The 23,044-nt window shown below is 46.3% G+C and overlaps 1 protein-coding gene across 1 annotated transcript in view; it reads left to right on the top strand.

Moving 5' to 3' along the window:
• The window catches only part of LOC311141343 (glutamate receptor ionotropic, delta-2), a gene marked incomplete at both ends in the record, with an annotated part of 590,499 nt that overhangs the window by 308,737 nt on the left and 258,718 nt on the right, over positions 1-23,044 (top strand). The window contains one exon of the mRNA XM_084176639.1: positions 1,494-1,699. Within this exon, the coding sequence (XP_084032765.1) occupies positions 1,494-1,699 (206 nt within the window). The remainder of the gene's footprint in view (positions 1-1,493; positions 1,700-23,044) is intronic.

Here is a 23,044-nt window from a genome sequence, read left to right as displayed (position 1 = left end):
AACCTGTCTGATTAGAATGAATAATGTCCAACAATATCTTTTTAAATCTATGCGCAATACATTTTGCTAGGATTTTTGCATCACAACACTGAAGTGAAAGGGTCCTCCAATTTTTTTAATGGACTGGATCTTTATATTTTCCACTTGTATCCTGTTTCAGTAATAATGAAATCAGAGCTTCTTCTTGAGTGTCTGATAATCTATCATTTACATAGGAGTGGTTAATACATGCTAATAATGGTCCTCTGAGTATATCAAAAAAGGTTTGGTATACCTTGACTGGTATACCTTGACTTAGCAAATTTTTGAAAATTAAATACAGAAGTATCTCATTTACATAAGCATTCACACCACTGAGTCAATACATGTTAGAATCAATTTTGGCAGCGATTACAGCTGTGTTTTTCTGGGTAAGTCTCTAAGAGTTTTGCACACATGGATTGTACAATATTCGCACATTATTATTTAAACAACACTTCAATCTCTGCCAAATTGGTTGTTGATCATTGCTAGACAGCCATTTTTAGGTCTTGCCATACATTTTCAATCCAATTTAAGTCAAAATTGTAACTCGGCCACTCAGGAACATTGATTGTCGTCTTGGGAAGCAACTCCAGTGTATATTTGGCATTGTGTTTTTCATTTTCTATTAATTTGTAAACATTTCTAAAAACATGATTCCACTTTGACATGATGGGGTATTGTGTGTAGGCCAGGCTGTAACAAAACAAAATGTGGAAAATTCCAAGGGGTGTGACTACTATCTGAAGGCACCGAGAGAGAGAGAGAGAGAGAGAGAGAGAGAGAGAGAGAGAGAGAGAGAGAGAGAGAGAGAGAGAGAGAGAGAGAGAGAGAGAGAGAGAGAGAGAGAGAGAGAACACAAACTCCAAACATCAGCTCTGCCAATGGAGGAGCAAAGATATGCCACAGGAAGAGAGATGAGCAGCCAGTCTCTCTGACTATGATTCATTTTTTATGTACCTCCTCAGTGAGACAGCAGCCCACCTCGCTGCTTCAGTGACAAATGTACTACACAGGTCTAACTCCAGCACACTGAAAAAGAAATGTTAATGCTCTTCTATATATTACAACCTTTTTCTACAGGAGCAAATGTGCTGCGATAAAAGTTAATGTATAATACTATGATTTTATAGTATAATATATAACAAATACTGTACATATTAATGGGGAATGGTGGAATGTGGTCTCCAATAAGCTGTTTTATAGTTCCTCAGAAGAGGGTCAGTAAGTTTATTGACATGTCTTTTCCTCTATAGATGTTTTATCTGGTGCTCTGTGTTCTGTGACCCGCCATGTCAGGTGTCAGCACAATAAATGTGATGAAAATCTCTCTCTTACACACTCTCACTCTCTGACTCTCTCTCTCCCACTCCTCCCCTCTCTTTCTCTATCTCTCCCGCTCCTACCACCCTCCCCCCTCTCCCTCTACCCCCTATCCCCCTTCGCCCCCCCCCCCCCCCCCCTCCATATAGATATCCGTGGGATACAGGACTTCCTGGACAAGACGTCTCAGCAGGGCATGGACGTGTCGCTGCAGAAGGTGGAGTCCAACATCAACATGATGATCACCAGCATGTTCAGAACAATGAGGGTGGAGGAACTCCACCGCTACCGGGACACACTGCGCCGGGCCGTGCTCTTCATGAGTCCCGCCACCGCCAAGGCCTTTATCACTGAGGTATGGGGGGAGAGGAGGTCTGACGAAACACACACACATACACAGGTGCACACACACATGTCCACGCACGCATGCACATACAGGCACGCATATCCACGCACGTACACACACACACACACACACACACACACAGACATACTGTACACACACACACACACACACACACTAATACCACTTACTTTCCAACATGTTCACTAATATATCTCATGCAGGGAGTCATTAAAACACTGGGACTAATAAATCTTAAAAGGTTATTATCTTCAAATTAGGTCATAATGTGCCATTATCAGGCCTGTGAGAGGCACCTAGTGCCTTTTTTCTGAAGAACCAAGACATGCCTCATGATAGACGTCCCAAATGGCACCCTATTCCCTTTATAGTGCACTAGCCTAAGGCCTTTTAACCACAACCTTTAGAGTGCCATTTGGGACGCAGTTCTCTCTCGTTATCAATGAGAAAATAATGGGCTTTCCTCTAAGTTCATATTTTATTCATACTGTGTGAAACATGAGACACGTGTAGTACAATGTATAAGGAAGTCATTATAATGACTTTACATTCTTAATGATATGGAATTCAAACAAGAATTAGCTGCTTCGTTATTCCCACGTGGGATTCTGCTCTTCTCGTAATTACAACTTATGAATCCAACTGGAGGATGGAGAGGAGTGGAGAGTACTGCAGAGGAGAGGAGAGGAGAGGAGAGGAGAGGAGAGGAGAGGAGAGGAGAGGAGAGGAGGAGAGGAGAGGAGAGGAGAGGAGAGGAGAGGAGATCGAGGAGAGGAGAGTAAAGGAGTGGAGAGGGGAGGAGAGGAGAGGAGAGGAGAGGAATGGAGTGGATAGGAGAGGAGAGGAGAGGAGAGGAGAGGTGGAGAGTAAAGGAGTGGAGAGGGGAGGAGAGGAGAGGAGAGGAGAGGAGAGGAGAGGAGAGGAGAGGAGAGGAGAGGAGAGGAGAGGAGAGGAGAGGAGAGGAGAGGAGAGGAGAGGAGAGGAGAGGAGAGGAGAGGAGAGGAGAGGAGAGGAGAGGAGAGGAGAGGAGAGGAGAGGTGGAGAGTAAAGGAGTGGAGAGGAGAGGATAGGAGAGGAGAGGAGAGGAGAGGAGAGGAGAGGAGAGGAGAGGAGAGGAGAGGAGAGGAGAGGAGAGGTGAGGAGTGGAATGGAGTGGATAGGAGAGAATAGGAAATGAGTGGAGTAGAGAGGAGAAGAGAAGAGAAGAGGGGAGAGGAGAGGAGAGGAGAGGAGTGGAGTGGAGAGGGGAGGAGAGGAATGGAGAGGAGAGGAGTGGAGCGGAGAGGAGAGGAGAGGAATGGAGAGGAGAGGAGGAGTGGAGAGGAGAGGAGAGGAGAGGAGAGGAGAGGAGAGGAGAGGAGAGGAGAGGAGAGGAGAGGAGAGGAGAGGAGAGGAGAGGAGAGGAGAGGAGAGGAGAGGAGAGGAGAGGAGAGGAGAGGAGGAGAGGAGTGGAGAGGAGATGAGTGAAGAGGGGAGGAGAGGAATGGAGAGGAGAGGAGTGGAGAGGAGTGGAGTAGAGTGGAGAGGAGTGGAGAGGAGGGGAGAGTCGGATGGGATATCAGTGGATGGCACAGGCCCCATAGGCAGTGGTAATAGAGGGTCAGGACATGGCCTGGGGTCTGCTTCGTAACCACCTCAGGGAGCACTTGACATTTCCATGGGTGGAGACGCAGACAGCTGGCCCTCAAGAGACGCCTGCTGTTCAATCCTCATCGATTTGGACGTGGTATCAAATTAGGTTTTCTGGGGACTCACAAGGTAGAATTTACAATCCACATATTTTTTTTTACACATCCTCTAAAGGGATGTCCTGTTCCATGGTGAGATAGCGTAAGATGGATACCGATTTTGGGATAAAATGGATGACAAGATCTCTCTGGCTTGGAGAGGATGCCTCGGACTATTAATACTTTATCAAGTTTATTTGTCACAGGCGGGCCTAGCAAAATGCATTAGGCTCTTCTGCTAGATGGGAACAGATTGTAGCCAGGGCTCACTACCCCTCCTTTCCTGTGGGTGTGTGTGTGTGTCAGTGTGTGTGGGTGGGTGTGTGTGGGTCTTCGTGTGTGTGTGGGTGTGTGCTTGCATGCGTGCGTGCGTTGACGGTATATGTGTGTAGTTTGTATTGTGTGTGTGTGTGTGCCTGACTGTGTGTGTGTGTAGTTTGTATTGTGTGTGTGTGTGTGTGTGCCTGACTGTATATGTGTGTAGTTTGTATTGTGTGTGTGTGTGTGCCTGACTGTGTGTGTGTGTGTAGTGTGTATTGTGTGTGTGTGTGTGTGTGCCTGACTGTATATGTGTGTAGTTTGTATTGTGTGTGTGTGTGTGTGTGGCTGACTGTATATGTGTGTAGTTTGTATTGTGTGTGTGTGTGTGCCTGACTGTGTGTGTGTGTAGTTTGTATTGTGTGTGTGTGTGTGTGCCTGACTGTATATGTGTGTAGTTTGTATTGTGTGTGTGTGTGTGCCTGACTGTATATGTGTGTAGTGTGTATTGTGTGTGTATGTGTGTGTGGCTGACTGTATATGTGTGTAGTTTGTATTGTGTGTGTGTGTGTGCCTGACTGTATATGTGTGTAGTTTGTATTGTGTGTGTGTGTGTGTGCCTGACTGTGTGTGTGTGTATTGCTCTAACACAGCAGGAAGGACTGTTAAACATCTGTTTGCTCCACACCCTAGCATGGGCACATTTCTCACCCTAAACAGTCTGTAGACAAACACACACACATAATACCCACTTATGCGATTTTCTGTGTTAATGAATCCTTTGGTTAGCTCTGTCTGGTTCGTTTTATGGCCAACACATGGGCCTGTATCAAGGAATTATGCGACTATTTGCTCTCCTCCTGCACCTTACCTGCATTGTGAATAGGATCGCTACATAAGAATCCACTTACACTATGAACACATTTTAAGAACATGTTCATGATTTGGGTATTATGAAAGTCAACATTTGTATTCCTAATGAATGGATGTCTAGATTATTGGCCTGATATGGCCTGATGTTATCGGAATTGAGGAATTACTTAGATGCCTATATGAGAATCCACTTATAATGACAATGCAAAAGATAAGTTGCTCGTTAGAAAAGGCCCCTGGAACGATTGCAATAAGTCTACAGAGTTCTGAATCCACATCATCTCAAGTACTTCTTTGATATCTAGAGAATATGAATTTTGCCATTTGATGTCCTTACCTTGAAATATTAAAATGATCTCAGCTTGACAGTTTCTCATATCCAAAATGAAATCCTAAAATGACATGCCCTCTTCCTAATAACCGAAAAAAAATAAAAAAATAACATGATTTCCTCAAAAGAGCAGAGCTGAAAACGTGCTTTGATGTAGAAATATGATGGACGTAGTGGAAATGTGGTTACCCAAGAGATGCAGAATTAGCTAGTATGGGCAATAGTTTTTAGAGGACTAGTTACTAGTTTCACTGGTTTGTCGACATGGGGTATGTGTGGAACGACACCCTATTTCCTACTGCATGTAGTGCACTACTTCTTACCAGAGCCTAGTTAGAAGTAGGGCACTACATAGGACACTCCAATACAAATCTGGACCTTGAAGCCAGTACCACTGCTGATTTTCATTCTTTCCCGCTAATTAGGACTAATTTAGACCTGGGGCACCACGTGGGTGCAATTCTCATTATCAGGTAGAACAGAAAACCAGCAGTACCCCGGACCTCCAGGCTCAGATTTGAATACCCCTGGACAGGGAACAGAACAGGCATGTTCTACAACAGAGTGAGTGGGAGATAGAAACTGTCTCTAAGGGAGGATAGGAGACTGTTTTGAACGTGGAGATGATTTATGCTCCCAATGCCTTGAGGAAAACAGTCAGTGACCAATCCATCAATGACCCTATGAGTTATCCCTGGAACTTTAGATTTACGTTGCATGAGCACATTTCTAAATAATAATGATCCTGTAATAAGCAACATGCAAATATAAAAGTGTGGCACAGATTGGATTTGTTTCATTACTAAATAACTACAGAGTATTTTGGAGATGCTAATTTAATTTGTTGTAAGGCACTCCACGATCTGACAGACCCGTCACTGTTTCTTTTAATCATTTGATTGATCTTATCATCAGAAGTTTATACACCCAAGGGAGTGTATCAAATACACAAATAAACAGAGACAGGCATTAATGGTTTGGAAGTTTTTGTTATCACAAGATGATTGTCGAGTGCAAATGGAAAATGCTTTCTACTTTTATCGCTATGCTGGATTATTATCTATCGAGCTCCCAAATAGTGATTGTAGTCCTTCAAGACAAATGCTAACCAGCTAAAAACCCTCTAACATCCCCTTTCTCATTCCAAAATCACATTTCAGAACACAGCGCTGGCTGGCAAGCTTATAATCACTTAGCTGAAATCGCAGGTCAGAGAAACAAGCGTCGTTTGTTTTTGTGTTGGGCCTCTCAGTACCAGCACTCCTGTGGTGAATGAGATAATAAGAGTCAAAAATCTTATTAAGAAGCTGTCTGAAGCCATTTCAAATAATCAAGTAGTAAGACAAATTATGTCTGACTGAAATCCCAAACTGGTCCTGGGAAACCACCAGTGTACTATATTAGGCTTGTTTTGGGCTGGGGGAGTGGAGACTGTTGGCAAAGGTGAGTGTGAGGTGATGTGTGTGTGTTTGTGTGTGTGTGTGTATGTACATACAGTATGTGTGATGTTGACAGACGAGGGGCTTGACATTAATGACTACTAGTCTGGTGGAGTCACTGAGAGGTCACCCAAACAGACAGAGGGACAGACGTTGGGACATGGAAGGAGGTGTCGGGGAGGTGAGGCGAGGTGAGGTAGGCCGTGTCCTCAGCCACTGCCTCTCAGCCATCACTCCCAGTGAAGTGTGTGTCCGACAGTGTCAGGGACAGATGTCCATCACTCTGATGGTGACAGCCTGACAGCTGGAGAGGGAATGTTAGAGAACACAGCCTCTCTGGAGATAATTTCTCATACAGCTGACAACACCAACACAACAGACAGGGTGCAACAACAGAGGGGTAGTTGTCACTGACTTAAATACATGTTTCTCCTGGCTGTGCTGTATTACAGTGATAAGAAGTATTCTAGCTCTGTCTGGTTAAGTTACATCAGTACTGTTGGTGTTGTTGTTGCTGTGTACCATCATTCAGTATGAGATCTATTCCAGTCCAGGGGGCAGAGAATCAGTCTCCCAGGGTTGTCAGGGCAGACTAGCTGATGTTTCCCAGTACACACACACACACACACACACACACACACACACACACACACACACACACACACACACACACACACACACACACACACACACACACACACACACACACACCCCTACCTCTCTGCAATGATTTGGATGAGGTACAGCTAGCTCGGTGTGGGCCGTGTGTCTGGTCACTTTATCTCAAGGTGACAGTTAGACGGATGGCCCCTGTCAGACATGCCCTCCTCTCTACTGCTTTCCCCTATCTCCCCCTTTCGCCTATCTCCATCTCTCTTCCTCAGTCGGACCCTGTTCCCACCACTCAAGGTCGCGGTCTGAGCAGCAGACACACACAGCAGGGGTCACACCTCTCCAACACTAGGTGGGCCACACAGAGAGCTCTGGTTAGACAGAGTGGGGAGACAGTTTTGGTCAGGTGACCACGACATCTTAGTGATGTACATGACACATGCACCGCAAACAGAAGGAGAGAGCGAGAGAGAGAGTGAGTGAGAGAGTAAAATTGACAGAAAGAGAAAGATGGGGCGAAGTCAAAGTGGACATCAGGAGGCGGCGGGTCAAAACATCTGACCAATGAAAGTCAAGGTCAAAGTCAGTCAAACGAATCATGACCTCCAAGCACCCAGAATGCATTTGATCCAGATCTTTCCTTCTTTGTAAGACCCGGCTGATGAGAACAGGTGGACAAATGAAGAATGATACTAACCTATAGAGGTTTATCATGGGGTGATAACCCAACGAGACAGCCAGAGAAGAAGAAGAAGAAGAATGGTGTGCTTGGCCTTCCTTCCCTCCCTCCCTCCCTCCCTCCCTCCCTCCCTCCCTCCCTCCCTCCCTCCCTCCCTCCCTCCCTCCCTTTCATCCTTCCTTCATTCCTCCCTCCCTCCCTCCTTCCTTCCTTCCTTCCTTTCTTTCTTTCTTTCTTCCTTTCTTCCTTTCTTCCTTTCTTCCTTTCTTCCTTCCTTCCCTCCTTCCTTTTTTCCTTCCTTCCTTCCTTCCTTCCTTCCTTCCTTCCTTCCTTCCTTCCTTCCTTCCTTCCCTCCTTCCTTCCCTCCCTTCACTGAATGACACCTAGGAAACTTTTCTGTTGTTCCAACATGCCAAGGCAGGGAAGCAAATGCATTATTCAAATGGGAAGTGCTGAGGCTGAGAAGATGATTAATCGTGTGTTGTGTCACTCTCTCTACCGTCAACTTTACTGCCATGGTGACAGAGTGTAGGAAGAGTAACCTGTGATAGAGGTGCTATTATTATGGCGGAGGAGGTGGAAGAACAGGGGGATGAGACACTGGAACGCTTTTGTCCTTACCCTCATGAAGGAGAGAAGTAGAGGGGGTGGAGAGGTGATGGGGGTGGGGATGGCTTGAGGGGCGTGGATGTAAGGGGTGGGGATCCATGAAGAGGAGGTACAGAGCACATGCAGTAGCATAGTGGAAATGGGTTACACTTTATTTTACAGTCCTACTAGCTTACTAGCTACTGTTATTCCTCTGGTATTTAATGTGAAATGACTCAGTAACAAATTGGTACTTTCTAGTAATTATTTGAAATGATTTCACTAAATTAGTAATTTCTTGGTAACAATGTTGGTACTATCAGGTTAGCTACAATGAATCCCAAAATAACCAAGAGTACATTTTCTGGAAATAATTATATGATTACCGTGTAACGCAAAATAACATATTACCTGGAAATCATTTTCTTAGAAGACGGTGTTACAGTAGTACGCATGCTGACATTTAAAGGGCCATTACTGCTGCTGGTGAACATGTCATCAGTTTCCACCCTGCCTTGGCATATCCTCTCTACAGACAGCACTCATTGGTTGACCCGAATAGCACCCTATTCCCTATATAGTGCCCTGCGTTTGACCAGACCCCTATGAGCCCTGGTCGAATATAGTGCATTACATAGGGAATAGGGTGCTATTTGGGACGCAGACATATACCGCACAAGGGCATAGGGTGTTTAATGGGTCTGCTTTAACCTTGAACTTTATCACAAAAATAGACGGCCATGACATTAAAGTATTATCTTACGCACACACACACACACACACTATGTGGACCAAAATTCTGGTGGAGCGTTAAGGGTACAGTAGTAAGCTCTTAGGTTAGTACTGTTAACCCACGCTAGTACATTTTACATTTTAGTCATTTAGCAGACGCTCTTATCCAGAGCGACTTACAGGTAGTGAATACATATATATATATATTTTTTATACTGGCCCCCTGTGGGAATCGAACCCACAACCCTGGCGTTGCAAACGCCATGCTTTATCAACTGAGCTACATCCCTGCCGGCCATTCCCTCCCCTACCCTGGACCAATTGTGCGCCGCCCATGAGTCTCCCGGTCGCGGCCGGCTGCGACAGAGCCTGGATTTGAACCAGGATCTCTAGGGGCACAGTTAGCACTGTGATGCAGTGCCTTAGACCACTGCGCCACTCAGGAGACTAGTACACAACACCAATGACTTTCTCTCTGAACATAAAATATAGTACAAGGGGACAGATATTTTTGGGCTGCGTTTACACAGGCAGCCCAATTCTGATAATTTTTTTCACTAAAAAGATCTGATGTGAAAAGATCTGATGTGATTGGTCAAAAGACCAATTAGTGGAAAAAGATCAGAATTGAGCTACCTGTGTAAACGCACCACAGTGTTTTGGTTTACAATAGGTTTTGTATCGACACGTGTTTGTGTGTGTCTATATGCACGCGTATGTGTGCATGAGAGTCCATGTATGTGTGTGTGTGTGTGTGTGTGTATGTCGTACACTATGTGTCTTTGTACGTGTGTGTGCGTGTTAAGCAGGTGATACAGTGGTCCTCTGTAGCTCAGCTGGTAGAGCACGGCGCTTGTAACGCCAAGGTAGTGGGTTCGATTCCCGGGACCACCCATACACAAAAATGTATGCACGCATGACTGTAAGTCGCTTTGGATAAAAGCGTCTGCTAAATGGCATATTATTATTATTATTATACAGCCCCTCGTCTCTGAAGAGGAGTGCATCAGATCTGTCTCACGGTGCCGGAGCGCTCATTCAGTGATTATTTACACCCTTTAGCCTGCCTATCTCCCCCCAGCCCCGCCCCTTTTCTCTGTCACTATCTCCACATTACACAGTCAATTAGATATCACTGGCCATTCTCCCATCTCAGGACATCTCTTCTCGCTTTGTTTCTAATATCATTTGGAAATGCGTGACCGTTCTTTACACAATCCTTCATGGACAGTATCACGCCGAGCCTGGCATTCAAGGCAGAGAATGTAGAGTGGCATTTTTAGATTGGAGTGGAATGAAGGATGAAGAATGACGTTCCACTGTAAAAAAAAAAAAAAAAAAAAAACATTTGCTGTGTCTTTTCTAATTCATGCACTTGGTTTTAATGGAAGTACCGCTAGTAAGATGTATTAGATGTGAAATTGAAATTGTCTGCAGAAAGGCAGAGAGAGACAAGAGAGAGAGAGAGAGAGAGAGAGAGCCTCATGGATAGTTGCTGAATTAATTCTGACTTATTTCGGGTTGCTTGAATGCATAGGCTTTTCTCCTCTGTCGTCTGATGATGAAGTGGATGACATTTCTGGTCCAGACGACTGTTATTATTTTTGGAAACGTCGCTGTTGAAAAAGGTGATGCTAGATTAACACCTTGGTTGCTTTTAAGTCTTAGAAGTGTTCTAAAATGTGTGACGAGGTGTGAAAGAAGGAGTCAGGCACAGGAGGTATAATACTGAAGTCCAGAGTTTAATCCGTTTGCATAAATCAAACGCCCCAAGCGTCAAACGAAACTGTACAAGGGAAAACATCCACCTTGGCAATAACACAGTGAAATGTAGCTCAACCGAGCTACATGCTCTCACAACAAAACAATCACTCACAAAGACAAGGGGAACAGAGGGAACACTTATACACATACTAATTAGGGGAATGAGAACCAGGTGTGTGTGATTGACAAGACATGACAAGTGGAGTGATGAGAATGGGATCGGCAGTAGCTAGTACTCCGGTGACGACGAACGCCGAAGCCTACCCGAAACAGGAGGGGGGGCAGCCTCGGCGGAAGTCGTGACAGTACCCCCCCCTGACGCGCGGCTCCAGCAGTGTGTCGACCCCGGCCTCGGGGACGGCCAGGAGGATGCGGAGCAGGGTGAGTCGGATGGCGACGGTGGAAATCCCTCAACAGGGAGGGATCGAGGATGTCCCGCCTTGGGACCCAGCACCGTTCCTCCGGACCGTACCCCTCCCACTGCACGAGATACTGAAGGCCCCCCACCCGACGCCTCAAATCCAGGATGGAACGGACTGAGTACGCCAGGGCCCCCTTAATGTCCAGAGGAGGTGGAGGAACCTCCCGTACCTCAGACTCCTGGAGCGGACCAGCTACCACCGGCCTGAGGAGAGACACATGAAACGAGGGGTTAATACGGTAATCAGGGGGGAGTAACAACCTGTATGTCACCTCGTTTATTCTCCTCAGGACTTTAAACAGCCCCACAAACCGCGGGCTCAGCTTCCGGCAGGGCAGGCGGAGGGGCATATTCCGGGTCGAGAGCCAGACCCGATCCCCCGGTACGAACACCGGGGCCTCCCTGCGGTGGTGGTCAGCGTTGGCCTTCTGACGACGCACGGCGCGCTGGAGGCGCACGTGGGCAGCGTCCCAAGTCTCCTCCGCGTGCCGAAACCAGTCATCCACCGCGGGAGCCTCGGTCTGGCTCTGGTGCCACGGTGCCAGGACCGGTTGGTACCCCAAAACACATTGGAAGGGTGTTAGGTTAGTGGAGGAGTGGCGGAGAGAGTTCTGAGCATATTCTGCCCATGGCAGGAACACCGACCACTCCCCCGGCCGATCCTGACAGTAGGTCCGCAGGAACCTACCCACATCTTGATTCACCCTTTCCACCTGCCCATTGCTCTCGGGGTGAAAACCAGAGGTCAGGCTGACCGAGATCCCCAGATGTTCCATGAACGCCTTCCAGACTCTAGACGTGAACTGGTCACCTTGGTCGGACACTATATCCTCTGGTACCCCGTATTGCCGGAAGACGTAAGTAAACAGAGCCTCTGCAGTTTGTAGGGCTGTGGGGAGACCGGGCAGAGGAAGGAGGCGGCAGGACTTTGAAAAGCGGTCCACAACAACCAGGATCGTGGTGTTACCTTGGGAGGGGGGAAGATCAGTGAGAAAATCAATACTCAGGTGAGACCATGGTCGTTGTGGAACTGGTAAAGGTTGTAGCTTACCCGCTGGGAGGTGCCTAGGTGCCTTACTCTGGGCGCACACTGAGCATGAGGAAACATACACCCTCACGTCCTTAGCCAAGGTAACCCACCAGTACTTCTCAGTCAGGCAGTGCATTGTACGACCGATACCTGGATGACCAGAGGAGGGTGACGTGTGTGCCCAGTAGATCAGACGATCACGGATAAGCACAGGCACGTACTGCAGCCCAGCTGGACACTGCGGTGGAGATGGATCTGTATGTAATGCCTGCGCTATATCTGTGTCCATCGCCCATACTATCGGCGCCACAATGCATGAGGCCGGGAGTATGGGGGTGTTGTCTCTGGGCCTCTCCTCTGTGTCATACAGCCGAGACAGTGCGTCTGCCTTCACGTTCTTCCTATCCGGAATGTATGAGAGTGTGAAATCAAACCGGGTGAAGAAGAGGGCCCACCTGGCCTGGCGAGGATTCAGCCTCCTCGCTGCTGAATGTACTCCAGGTTACGGTGGTCTGTCCAGACGAGGAAAGGGTGTTTCGCCCCTTCGAGCCAATGTCTCCACACCGTCAAGGCTCGGACAACAGCCAACAACTCCTGATCACCAACGCCGTAGTTCTGCTCCGCCGAGCTGAGCTTCTTAGAAAAGAAGGCACAGGGGCGGAGCTTGGGTGGCGTGCCCGAGCGTTGGAATAAGACAGCTCCTATCCCTACCTCGGACGCATCAACCTCCACTACGAACGGTAGTGATGGATCGGGGTGGGCTAGTACCGGGGCTGAGGTGAACAGACCCTGCAGTCTCCTGAAGGCCAGATCAGCCTCAGCAGACCAGCGGAGCCGGGACGGCCCACCCTTCAACAAGGAGGTAATGGGAGCTGCGACCTTGCCAAAACCCTGAATAAACCTTCGATAGTAGTTGGCAAAGCCAAGGAAGCGCTGCACCTCCTTTACCGTGGTTGGAGTCGGCCAATTACGCACGGCTGCAATGCGGTCTCCCTCCATCTCCACACCTGTCGTTGTAATGCGATATCCGAGGAAGGAGATTGACTCCCCTTCCCGAATACGCACCAGGTTGTAGGCACTACAGAGGTCTAATTTGGTGAAAAAACTGGCCCCATGCATTGACTCAATCACTGAAGGAATGAGGGAAAGAGGATAACTAAATCGTACCGTCACATTATTCAGTGGTTGATAATCAATGCACGGGCGTAAACCGCCATCTTTCTTCTTCACAAAGAAGAAACTCGAGGAGGCAGGTGAAGTGGAGGGACGTATATACCCCTGGCGCAGGGACTCGGTGACGTATATTTCCATAGCCTCCGTTTCAGCCTGCGACAGGGGATACACATGACTCCTGGGAGGTACAGCGTCTACCCGAAGGTTTATCGCGCAATCCCCCTCCCAATGAGGTGGTAATTTAGTCGCTTGCGTCTTGGAAAACGCGAGCGCCAGATCATGGTATTCGGGGGGAATGCGCACGGTGGGGGTACCGTCTGGACTTTCCATCGTGGTCGCACCAACGGAAACACCTACCCGGACACTCACGCGACCACCCTGTAAGAACCCTCTGCGGCCATGAGAAATTGGGGTTCTGAAGGGCTAACCACGGGATACCCAAGACTACAGGGTAAGCAGGAGACTCAACAATCATAAAGGCGTAATCATGGTGACTGGTACAGTAACTTCCTTAACCAACCCGGATCCTAATGGTCGACTATCTACTGCTCTGATGGGGAGTGGAATGGTTAGGGGAACCAATGAAATGCCTTGACGGTGTGCAAATGCTCTGTCCATAAAATTCCCTGCTGCGCCTGAATCGACTAGCGCCTTTCACTGGGAACCTACCAAGTGATCCGGAAAGGAGATAGATAAAGTACAGTGCGCCGCAAAGGGCTCTGAACACGTTTGGGTGTTCATTACCTGGGGTGATGTGTGAGTACCCTGCCTACCGCCTCCAGACCCAAAAGAACGTTGACTGCGACGTGAGGTGGATTGTCCCTTCGTGCCACCAGAGTGGCACTGTCGCTGTCCTCCTGCGCTCTCTCGACCGGCGGCTCCCTCCAGCTCCATCTGCTCGGGGTCAGAGTCGTCCGGAGTGGGAGCTGGCAGACCCCTACCAGGATGTCCTCTGGCTGCTAGCAGATTGTCCAGCCAGATGGCCATGTCCACCAGTTGGGAGAACGATAGCATGGCATCCCGGCAGGCTAGCTCCCGTCTGACGTCCTCCCTTAGATGCACCAGAAATGGTCTATCAGGGCCCGCTCGTTCTACTCGGACCCCGCTGCCAGCGTCCGGAACTCCAGCGCATAGTCCTGAGCGGTCCTTGTCCCCTGCCTTAGATTAACCAGTTGTTCGCCCGCCTCTTGACCCTCAGGCGGGTGATCAAAACGGCCCAAAAGAGGCGAGCAAACTCCCTGTAGTTCTCCAACGTGGTAACTCCCTCGTTCCATACCGCGCTCTCCCACAAAGGCAGGAAACGAGGACGAATACCTTCTCCCGCTCCAGGGGCTCCGGCCTGATGCTGGCGAAATACAACTCCAATTGGAGTAGGAATCCCTTACATCGCGCTGCAGTCCCGTCAAACGCCGGTGGCCGGGATATCTGGATCCCTCCAGGGGCTGGGGTGTAGGTGGCTGGATCCGGTTGACCAGCTGGTCTCGATAGATCAGATCCTCTCCTCTCCAGGCATTCCACCACCTGAAGAACCCGATCCATCGCTTCCCCCCAAGCTGGCCAACATCGAGGAATGCTCCTGGTTCCTTGCCACAACTCCAGACATGCGGTCTTCTCCTGCTGACCTCATATCAGATCAGGTGAGTGATTCTGTGACGAGGTGTGAAAGAAGGAGTCAGGCGCAGGAGGTAAAATACCTAAGTCCAGAGTTTAATCCGTTTGCATAAATCAAACGCCCCAAGTGTCAAACGAAACTGTACAAGGGAAAACATCCACCTTGGCAATAACACAGTGAAATGTAGCTCAACGAGCTACACGCTCTCACAACAAAACAATCACTCACAAAGACAAGGGGAACAGAGGGAACACTTATACACATACTAATTAGGGGAATGAGCACCAGGTGTGTGTGATTGACAAGACATGACAAGTGGAGTGATGAGAATGGGATCGGCAGTAGCTAGTACTCCGGTGACGACGAACGCCGAAGCTTGCCCGAACCAGGAGCGGGGGCAGCCTCGGCGGAAGTCGTGACAAATGTCAGGTCATCAATTTAATTTGTGTAATTGATGTGTTGAAAGTGTGCAGCATCCTCCCAGTGTCTACTGTTAGCCTACTGTATAGTTTACTACTATAGATATTCTATTCTTCTTACCTCGATGTTATGTATCATTTCTACTAGTGAAAACACATATACACTGATACTACAAACTTTCCATTATAAATATCACCATAAAAAAAAAAAAGATATGAGCCTCGAAAGCTCTGCAAGTCCCATTGACTGTGGTTTCCTTCTGAGGCTGCAGTACATCATCTATTTTTGAAGACAAGCTTTGTTTAGTGTTTTCTTTCCTCCTATTATTTAGTGACCCTCCCTGTGGTATGTGATGAATGTTGACAGAGTCAGGAGGCTGATAAAACTACCATGGCAGGAGACTTTTAAGACTACTATGGCAGTAGGCTGATAAAACTAACATGGCAGGAGACTTTTAAGACTACTATGGCAGTAGGCTGATAATACTACCATGGCAGTAGGCTGATAAGACTACCATGGCAGTAGGCTGATAAAACTACCATGGCAGTAGGCTGATAAGACTACCATGGCAGTAGGCTGATAAGACTACTATGGCAGTAGGCTGATAAGACTACCATGGCAGTAGGCTGATAAGACTACTATGGCAGTAGGCTGATAAGACTACCATGGCAGTAGGCTGATAAGACTACCATGGCAGTAGGCTGATAAGACTACCATGGCAGTAGGCTGATAAGACTACCATGGCAGTAGGCTGATAAGACTACCATGGCAGTAGGCTGATAAGACTACCATGGCAGTAGGCTATTAAGACTACCATGGCAGTAGGCTGATAAGACTACCATGGCAGTAGGCTGATAAGACTACCATGATTGGATTAGTCCTCTAATCCTCTCCCTCCACACTTCACTATTACACATGCAGACAGACTCAGGCAGGGGTCAACCACGGGGTCAAACTTATACTGTGATACCGTCACCAGCCATAGTGGAAATAACAACACTATGGGCCCTCTCAAATAACACCCTATTCCCTTTATAGTGCACTACTTTTGACCAGGGCTCATAGTGCACTATATAGGGAATAGAGTGCCATTTGACAGACAGCACCAGGGGAGAAACAGCTGTTCCATACCGGATTATTGAAGTGTGCTCTCGAGGCAGGCGTTAACTCGACACAGAGGGATGTGCTGTGTGTGTGTGTGTGTGTGCGTCATGTGGGTTTAAACTATCGATGGAGTAGGAGACTGCGCCTTAGTGCTTCACACTGGGTGGGGTAATCACACTGTCTGTCAGTATTCGGTTTAACCCCATAGGTAACATGTTAGTTTAACCCTGTAGGTAACGTGTTAGTTTAACCCCTTAGGTAACATGTTAGTGTAATCCTGTAGGTAACATGTTAGTTTAACCCTGTAGGTAACATGTTAGTTTAACCCTGTAGGTAACATGTTAATTTAACCCTGTAGGTAACATGTTAGTTTAACCCTGTAGGTAACATGTTAGTTTAACCCTGTAGGTAACATGTTAGTTTAACCCTGTAGGTAACATGTTAGTTTAACCCTGTAGGTAACATGTTAGTTTAACCCTGTAGGTAACATGTTAGTTTAACCCTGTAGGTAACATGTTAGTGTAATCCTGTAGGTAACGTGTGGGTAAGGAGAACAGGGATGCTTATACTGTGGTACACACTGTGTTCTGTGGGTCAGTGATTGACAGGGGAGCTATAGCGCCTGATCCCACTCATCATGCTGTTCCAAAACACACGTCGTCCCCCATCGCAATGCAACGCCATGAGTTGCCATAGCCAGTAGACAGTGTGAAGCTGGTTTCAATCCAGTATTCTAGACGTCCATAACTGAGTTGACTCATTGGCAGAATAGAATCATTACCAATAATCAGGTCAGGATTATAAAATACCTCCCATATACACTGTAGGCTTTACATTGTCTGCTTCCCAAATGACACCCTATAGACAGAGAGGAGACAGGCCTGGCATGGTGTATGGAGGAGTAGCGAGGAGACAGGCCTGGCATGGTGTATGGAGGAGTAGAGAGGAGACAGGCCTGGCATGGTGTATGGAGGAGTAGAGAGGAGACAGGCCTGGCATGGTGTATGGAGGAGTAGAGAGGAGACAGGCCTGGCATGGTGTATGGAGGAGTAGAGAGGAGACAGGCCTGGCATGGTGTATGGAGGAGTAGAGAGGAGACAGGCCTGGCATGGTGTATGGAGGAGTAGCGAGGAGACAGGCCTGGCATGGTGTATGGAGGAGTAGAGAGGAGACAGGCCTGGCATGGTGTATGGAGGAGTAGCAAGGAGACAGGCCTGGCATGGTGTATGGAGGAGTAGAGAGGAGACAGGCCTGGCATGGTGTATGGAGGAGTAGCGAGGAGACACACACACACACCTCTGAAACTTCCAAACGGCATGTATTCGGAATGTAATCATAGGGTAGCAATTTACGATTGTTGTACTTGACAGTTAATTAACAGCTATTTTGGACAGTGCATCTTTTTTATTCACTGATGTTTATTTTAGTTTATGGGATCGTTGTCACGTTCGTTGAGTACAGGATTGGACCAAGGTGCAGCGGGGAAAGCATACATGTTTATTCACTAAGTAAACACACGACAAAACAACAAAAGCAACGTAACGTGAAGCTCACAATGGCTACACACAAACACACCAAACAAGAGTCAAGATCCCACAACATAGGTAGGCAAAATGGCTACATAAGTATGATCCCCAATCAGAGACAACGATCGACAGCTGCCTCTGATTGGGAACCACACCTGGCCAACATAGATCTACAAACATAGAATGTACACATAGAAATACACACCCTGACCAAACCAACTAAAGAAAACCGGTCTCTCAAGGCCAGGGCGTGACAAACAGATGAAAGTTATTTATAAGATGATTTAATTTGTAATGAGTTATACCAAAACGTATGTTAAAAAAAAAAAAAAAAAAAAGAGAACTTACTACATCATAACTGGTGTGGGTGCAGAATAAAGATCCACTTGGAACAACAAAACATTCTAAATTTAGAATAAAGATTCACTTGGAACAAAATAAAATTATACATTTAGAATAAAGATTCACTTGGAACAACAAAACATTCTAAATTTAGAATAAAGATTCACTTGGAACAAAATAAAATTATACATTTAGAATAAAGATTCACTTGGAACAACAAAACATTATACATTTAGAATAGAGATTTACTTGCAACAACAAAACATTCTAAATTGCTTCTAAATTATCTTGATCACTTGCGATCATTGAGCTGACCATCGCCCTTTGTTAGATGGACGTTTAAATAATAGCTTACTAATATGTGTAGATGTATGAACACCCCAATCCATACACTCCATTACATTTCATCCAACAATTGATCAATCGCCATCCAAATGTCAAATGAGATGTCATCATATAAAAGAGGCTTGACAGTGATGTATTGCCCTGGGTGTCATACATGGGAATGGATCTATATTCACCATCATCTCCTCCGTGGCTGTGGCCGAGTTCAGGATCTTTGTTCAATACTGGGGAAGACGAATGATTGGTATGTTGGCTCTGACAGACCTGGACCCTCCTATCACAACACAGGTATTTGGAAGCCACTGGTATGTTGGCTCTGACAGACCTGGACCCTCCTATCACAACACAGGTCTATGGAAGCCACTGGTATGTTGGCTCTGACAGAACTGGACCCTCCTATCACAACACAGGTCTATGGAAGCCAGTCACCAGGAATTCACACTAATGATTTCTCTGTCAGATTAGAAAGAAGGGAGTGGGGAGAGGGGAGAGGAAGAGGAACCCATCGCAGACAGGAAGAGTATGGCCAGCACCCCCATGGGTCAGCCACTGACCAATCCCAGTGCAGTCAGACCGGATGGTTCTGGTTGCATAGCTCTGGGGTGAAGTTTCCCCTAGGTACAGATCCAGGATCAGCTTCCCCTCCCCTAATCCTAACCTTAACCATTAGTGGAGGAAATGCTAAACTGACCTATTGTCATCATCTAGGGGAAACTTCACCCTACACCGGTTGCGTTCAGTACTCTGTGGGGTGGAGGGGTGGGGGAGTGGATGACTTTGGCTTTCATCTATCGGAATGGTGGAGGAGGATCAATAGAATGTTTGGTTTGAGCTGGGGCCGGGCAGGGCCAGCTTCAAGGCCAGCGTCAGGCCTTGTCAGAGTCAGACAGGCCTTGGCATGCCCTTGGAATGGCTGGGGCTGAGTGGCTGGAGCTGAATTGATGGCCTGTGGAAGTCAGTGGCGTACCAGGCCTGTATTGGCCTAATTAAGCAGGCAGTAATGGGGGTGATTTAGAGTCATTAAGAAACCAGGGAGGGATCCACATCAAATCCCTTCTGCCTCCCTCAAGAGCCCGCAGGCCAACCCACACGTGTCTTATGCCTGGACTGGCAGGTAGGATATAGCACCAGGGTCATATTCATATATCACAGGAGGGCCCCGCTCTGCAGCTCTCGCTCTGTGCGTGCTAAGTGTGTGTTGCTCCCAGGTTCATCGAGGAGTCAGTGCCTTACAGCAACAGCGACAGTGTGGTGTGGCTTCCTGACAGTCGCACACAGAGTATGAATTATAGATGATGGATGCTGCACGGTGAGTCAGGTGGCTGACATTAAACCAAAATGGCATTGTGACACATAAGGATTATGATGTATTAAGGAGCACATGCCTGAGTAAGTGAGAGCTAAATGCGTAAAACGGATTGAATCTCACGCTCCGCAGAGAAAGCATTTCACAACTCCATAAGCTCGCTTGCTCAAACCGGTGCAAATACGTAATGGAAGAACATGTTTTTCGGTGAGTCGAACACACTATTCCCCAGTTAGGGAGTGCACATAGATGAATTGCTACTTCAAACTGAAGTACTGTGTTATCTTATATAGCCTGTGGATAGAATTGCCTAGGCTTAGCCCATTGCACAAAATTGCTGTTTATTTATCCCATAGCATTTACGTCTTCTACATTAATTTGTCAAAGTGAAACTCATTGAAAGTTGCAATATCATCTTTAATTAACAAAGTGCACTAGTAACATACAAATGCGGGACAGCTAAATTGCACCAATAATCACAAACAACCCAACAGACTGATAGCATTACTTTAACTCAGACTGAAGAGCATAGAAAGTAGCTTCAACTTATTAATATATATATATATTAGGTGACAATGTTGTCTTGGACCTCCTGTGGATTTACAGTTGTAGGATCTTAATTTGAGCCAGTTTGCTACAGAAGGAAAATAATGCTGCAGCAACAAGACATTTGAATTATTATGTGGATTGTAATTAATGGAGGGGTTGATAATTATTTCATTAGGGCAATTCAAGTCTGAAATGTAATCCTCGCAGGGGTGCTTCAATCTAAGTAACTTAATAAAGTGAAATTGCACCAATAATCACAAACAACCCAACATTTATGAAACCCCATATTTTTTTTTAGATAAGATGCTATGTATAATATCATGTTTATGATGTCATAAAGTAGGCAGGCAGAAGAAGAAAATAGTAAAATAAAAGCCAATCTTTTCACATTTGCTCCTATTTTATGATTTAGGACTGACCTCGTTCTATTTATTTTTTTGTGTATACAGTGCCTTTTCACTTATTCCACATTATTCCACATTTTGTTTTGTTGTGTTACAGCCTGAATTAAAAATGGCTCACCCATCTACACACAATACCCAATAATGACAAAGTGAAAACATGTGTTTAGACATTTTTGCAAATGTATTGAAAGTGAATTGTGCAACATTTGCTCATTATTCTTGATCATTGCTAGACAAGCATTTTCAGGTCTTTCCATAGATTTTAAAGTAGATTTAAGTCAAAACTGTAACTCTGCTCTCAGGAACATTCATTGTCTTCAAATCCCCTAGTGTCTGGTGGAAAGCAGACTGAACCAGGTTTTCCTCTAAGGTTTTGCTGTGCTTAGCTCCTTTGCGTTTATTTTTTATCCTGAAAAACTCCCCAGTCCTTAACTATTACAAGCATACCCATAACATGATGCAGCCACCACTATGCTTGAAAATATGGAGTACGGTACTCAGTAATGTGTTGTATTGGATTTGCACCAAACATAACACTTTGTATTCAGGGCAAAACGTTAATTGCTTTGCCACATTTTTTGCAGTATTACTTTAGTGCCTTGTTGCAAACAGGATAGCATGTTTTGGAATATTTTTTATTCTGTACAGGCTTCCTTCTTTTCACTCTGTCAATTAGGTTAGTATTGTGGAGGAACTACAATGTTGTTGCTCCATCCTCAGTTTACTATCACCGCCATCAAACTCTGTAACTGTTGGCCTCATGGTGAAATCCCTAAGTGGTTTCGTTCCTCTCCGGCAACTGAGTTAGGAAGGACACCTGTAACTTTGTAGTGACTGGGTGTATTGATACACCATCCTAAGTGTAATTAATAACTTCACCATGCTCTATAAGCTTGGCACATCTAGCCACTGGGATTTTTCCCATTCTTCAAGGCAAAACTGCTCCAGCTCCTTCAAGTTGGATGGGTTCCGATGTTGTACAGCAATCTTTAAATCGTACCACAGATTCTCAATTGGATTGAGGTCTGGGCTTTATTACGGACTACAAAGGGAAACCCAGCTGCGAGCTGCCTAGTGACGCTAAATGCCAGACGGGCTAAATGCCTTTTATGCTCGCTTCGAAGCAAGCAACACTGAAGCATGAATGAGAGCACCAGCTGTTCTGGACGACTGTGTGATCACGCTCTCTGTAGCCGATGTGAGCAAGACCTTTAAACAGGTCAACATTCACAATGTTATTTAACTAATTATGTGATTTCTGAAGGTAATTGGTTGCACCAGATCTTATTTAGTGGCTTCATAGCAAAGGGGGTGAATACATATGCACGCACCACTTTTCCGTTATAGATTTTTTTGAAACAAGTAATTTTTTTCATTTCACTTCACCAATTTTGACTATTTTGTGTATGTCCATTACATGAAATCCAAATAAAAATCTATTTAAATTACAGATTGTAATGCAACAAAATATGAAAATTGCCAAGGGGGAAGAATACTTTTGCAAGGCACTGTACTTTCTGAAGGCACTCTATCATCGGTTGTATGGTGGATATGGTGGATATTGTTGTTTACCCTGACTGCACTACACATCTCCCAATTGGGACAATAAAGGTGTATTCTATTTTATATGTCAAGGCCTTCTGTCTCCAGTGGGTGAGTGGCCTAGCTAAACTTAGCCTAGCGCTGTTTTCCTGCAATCTCCATGGGTGTGGTGTAATTATGATCATCATCTCCATCACCAGTCTGCTAGATGAGTACTGGCCCTTCATTGTCTTCCTGCTCTCACTGCCAGAGAGCAGACATGCAGGTGGAACATGTGAGACAGTAACAATAATCAGAGCTATGCAAAAGCAGCTACTCTTAGGTACGTTGCCCCCCCGTTTAGAATGCATTCAGATCCACTCTGTGTTGTGTGTCATTACCAGTAGCCCAATGGCTTACAGCACGACTAATGATTTACAGCACAACTAATGATTTACAGCACAACTAATGACTTACAGCACAACTAATGGCTTACAGCACAACCAATGGCTTTCAGCACAACCAATGGCTTACAGCACGACTAATAGCTTACAACACAACTAATGACTTACAGCACGAC

This window comes from Coregonus lavaretus (assembly GCF_964263955.1).
Source record: "Coregonus lavaretus genome assembly, chromosome: 14".
Classification (NCBI taxonomy): domain Eukaryota; kingdom Metazoa; phylum Chordata; class Actinopteri; order Salmoniformes; family Salmonidae; genus Coregonus; species Coregonus lavaretus.
Note: the sequence above shows the minus strand (reverse complement) of the source record. Positions and strands in the feature narration are given on the sequence as shown.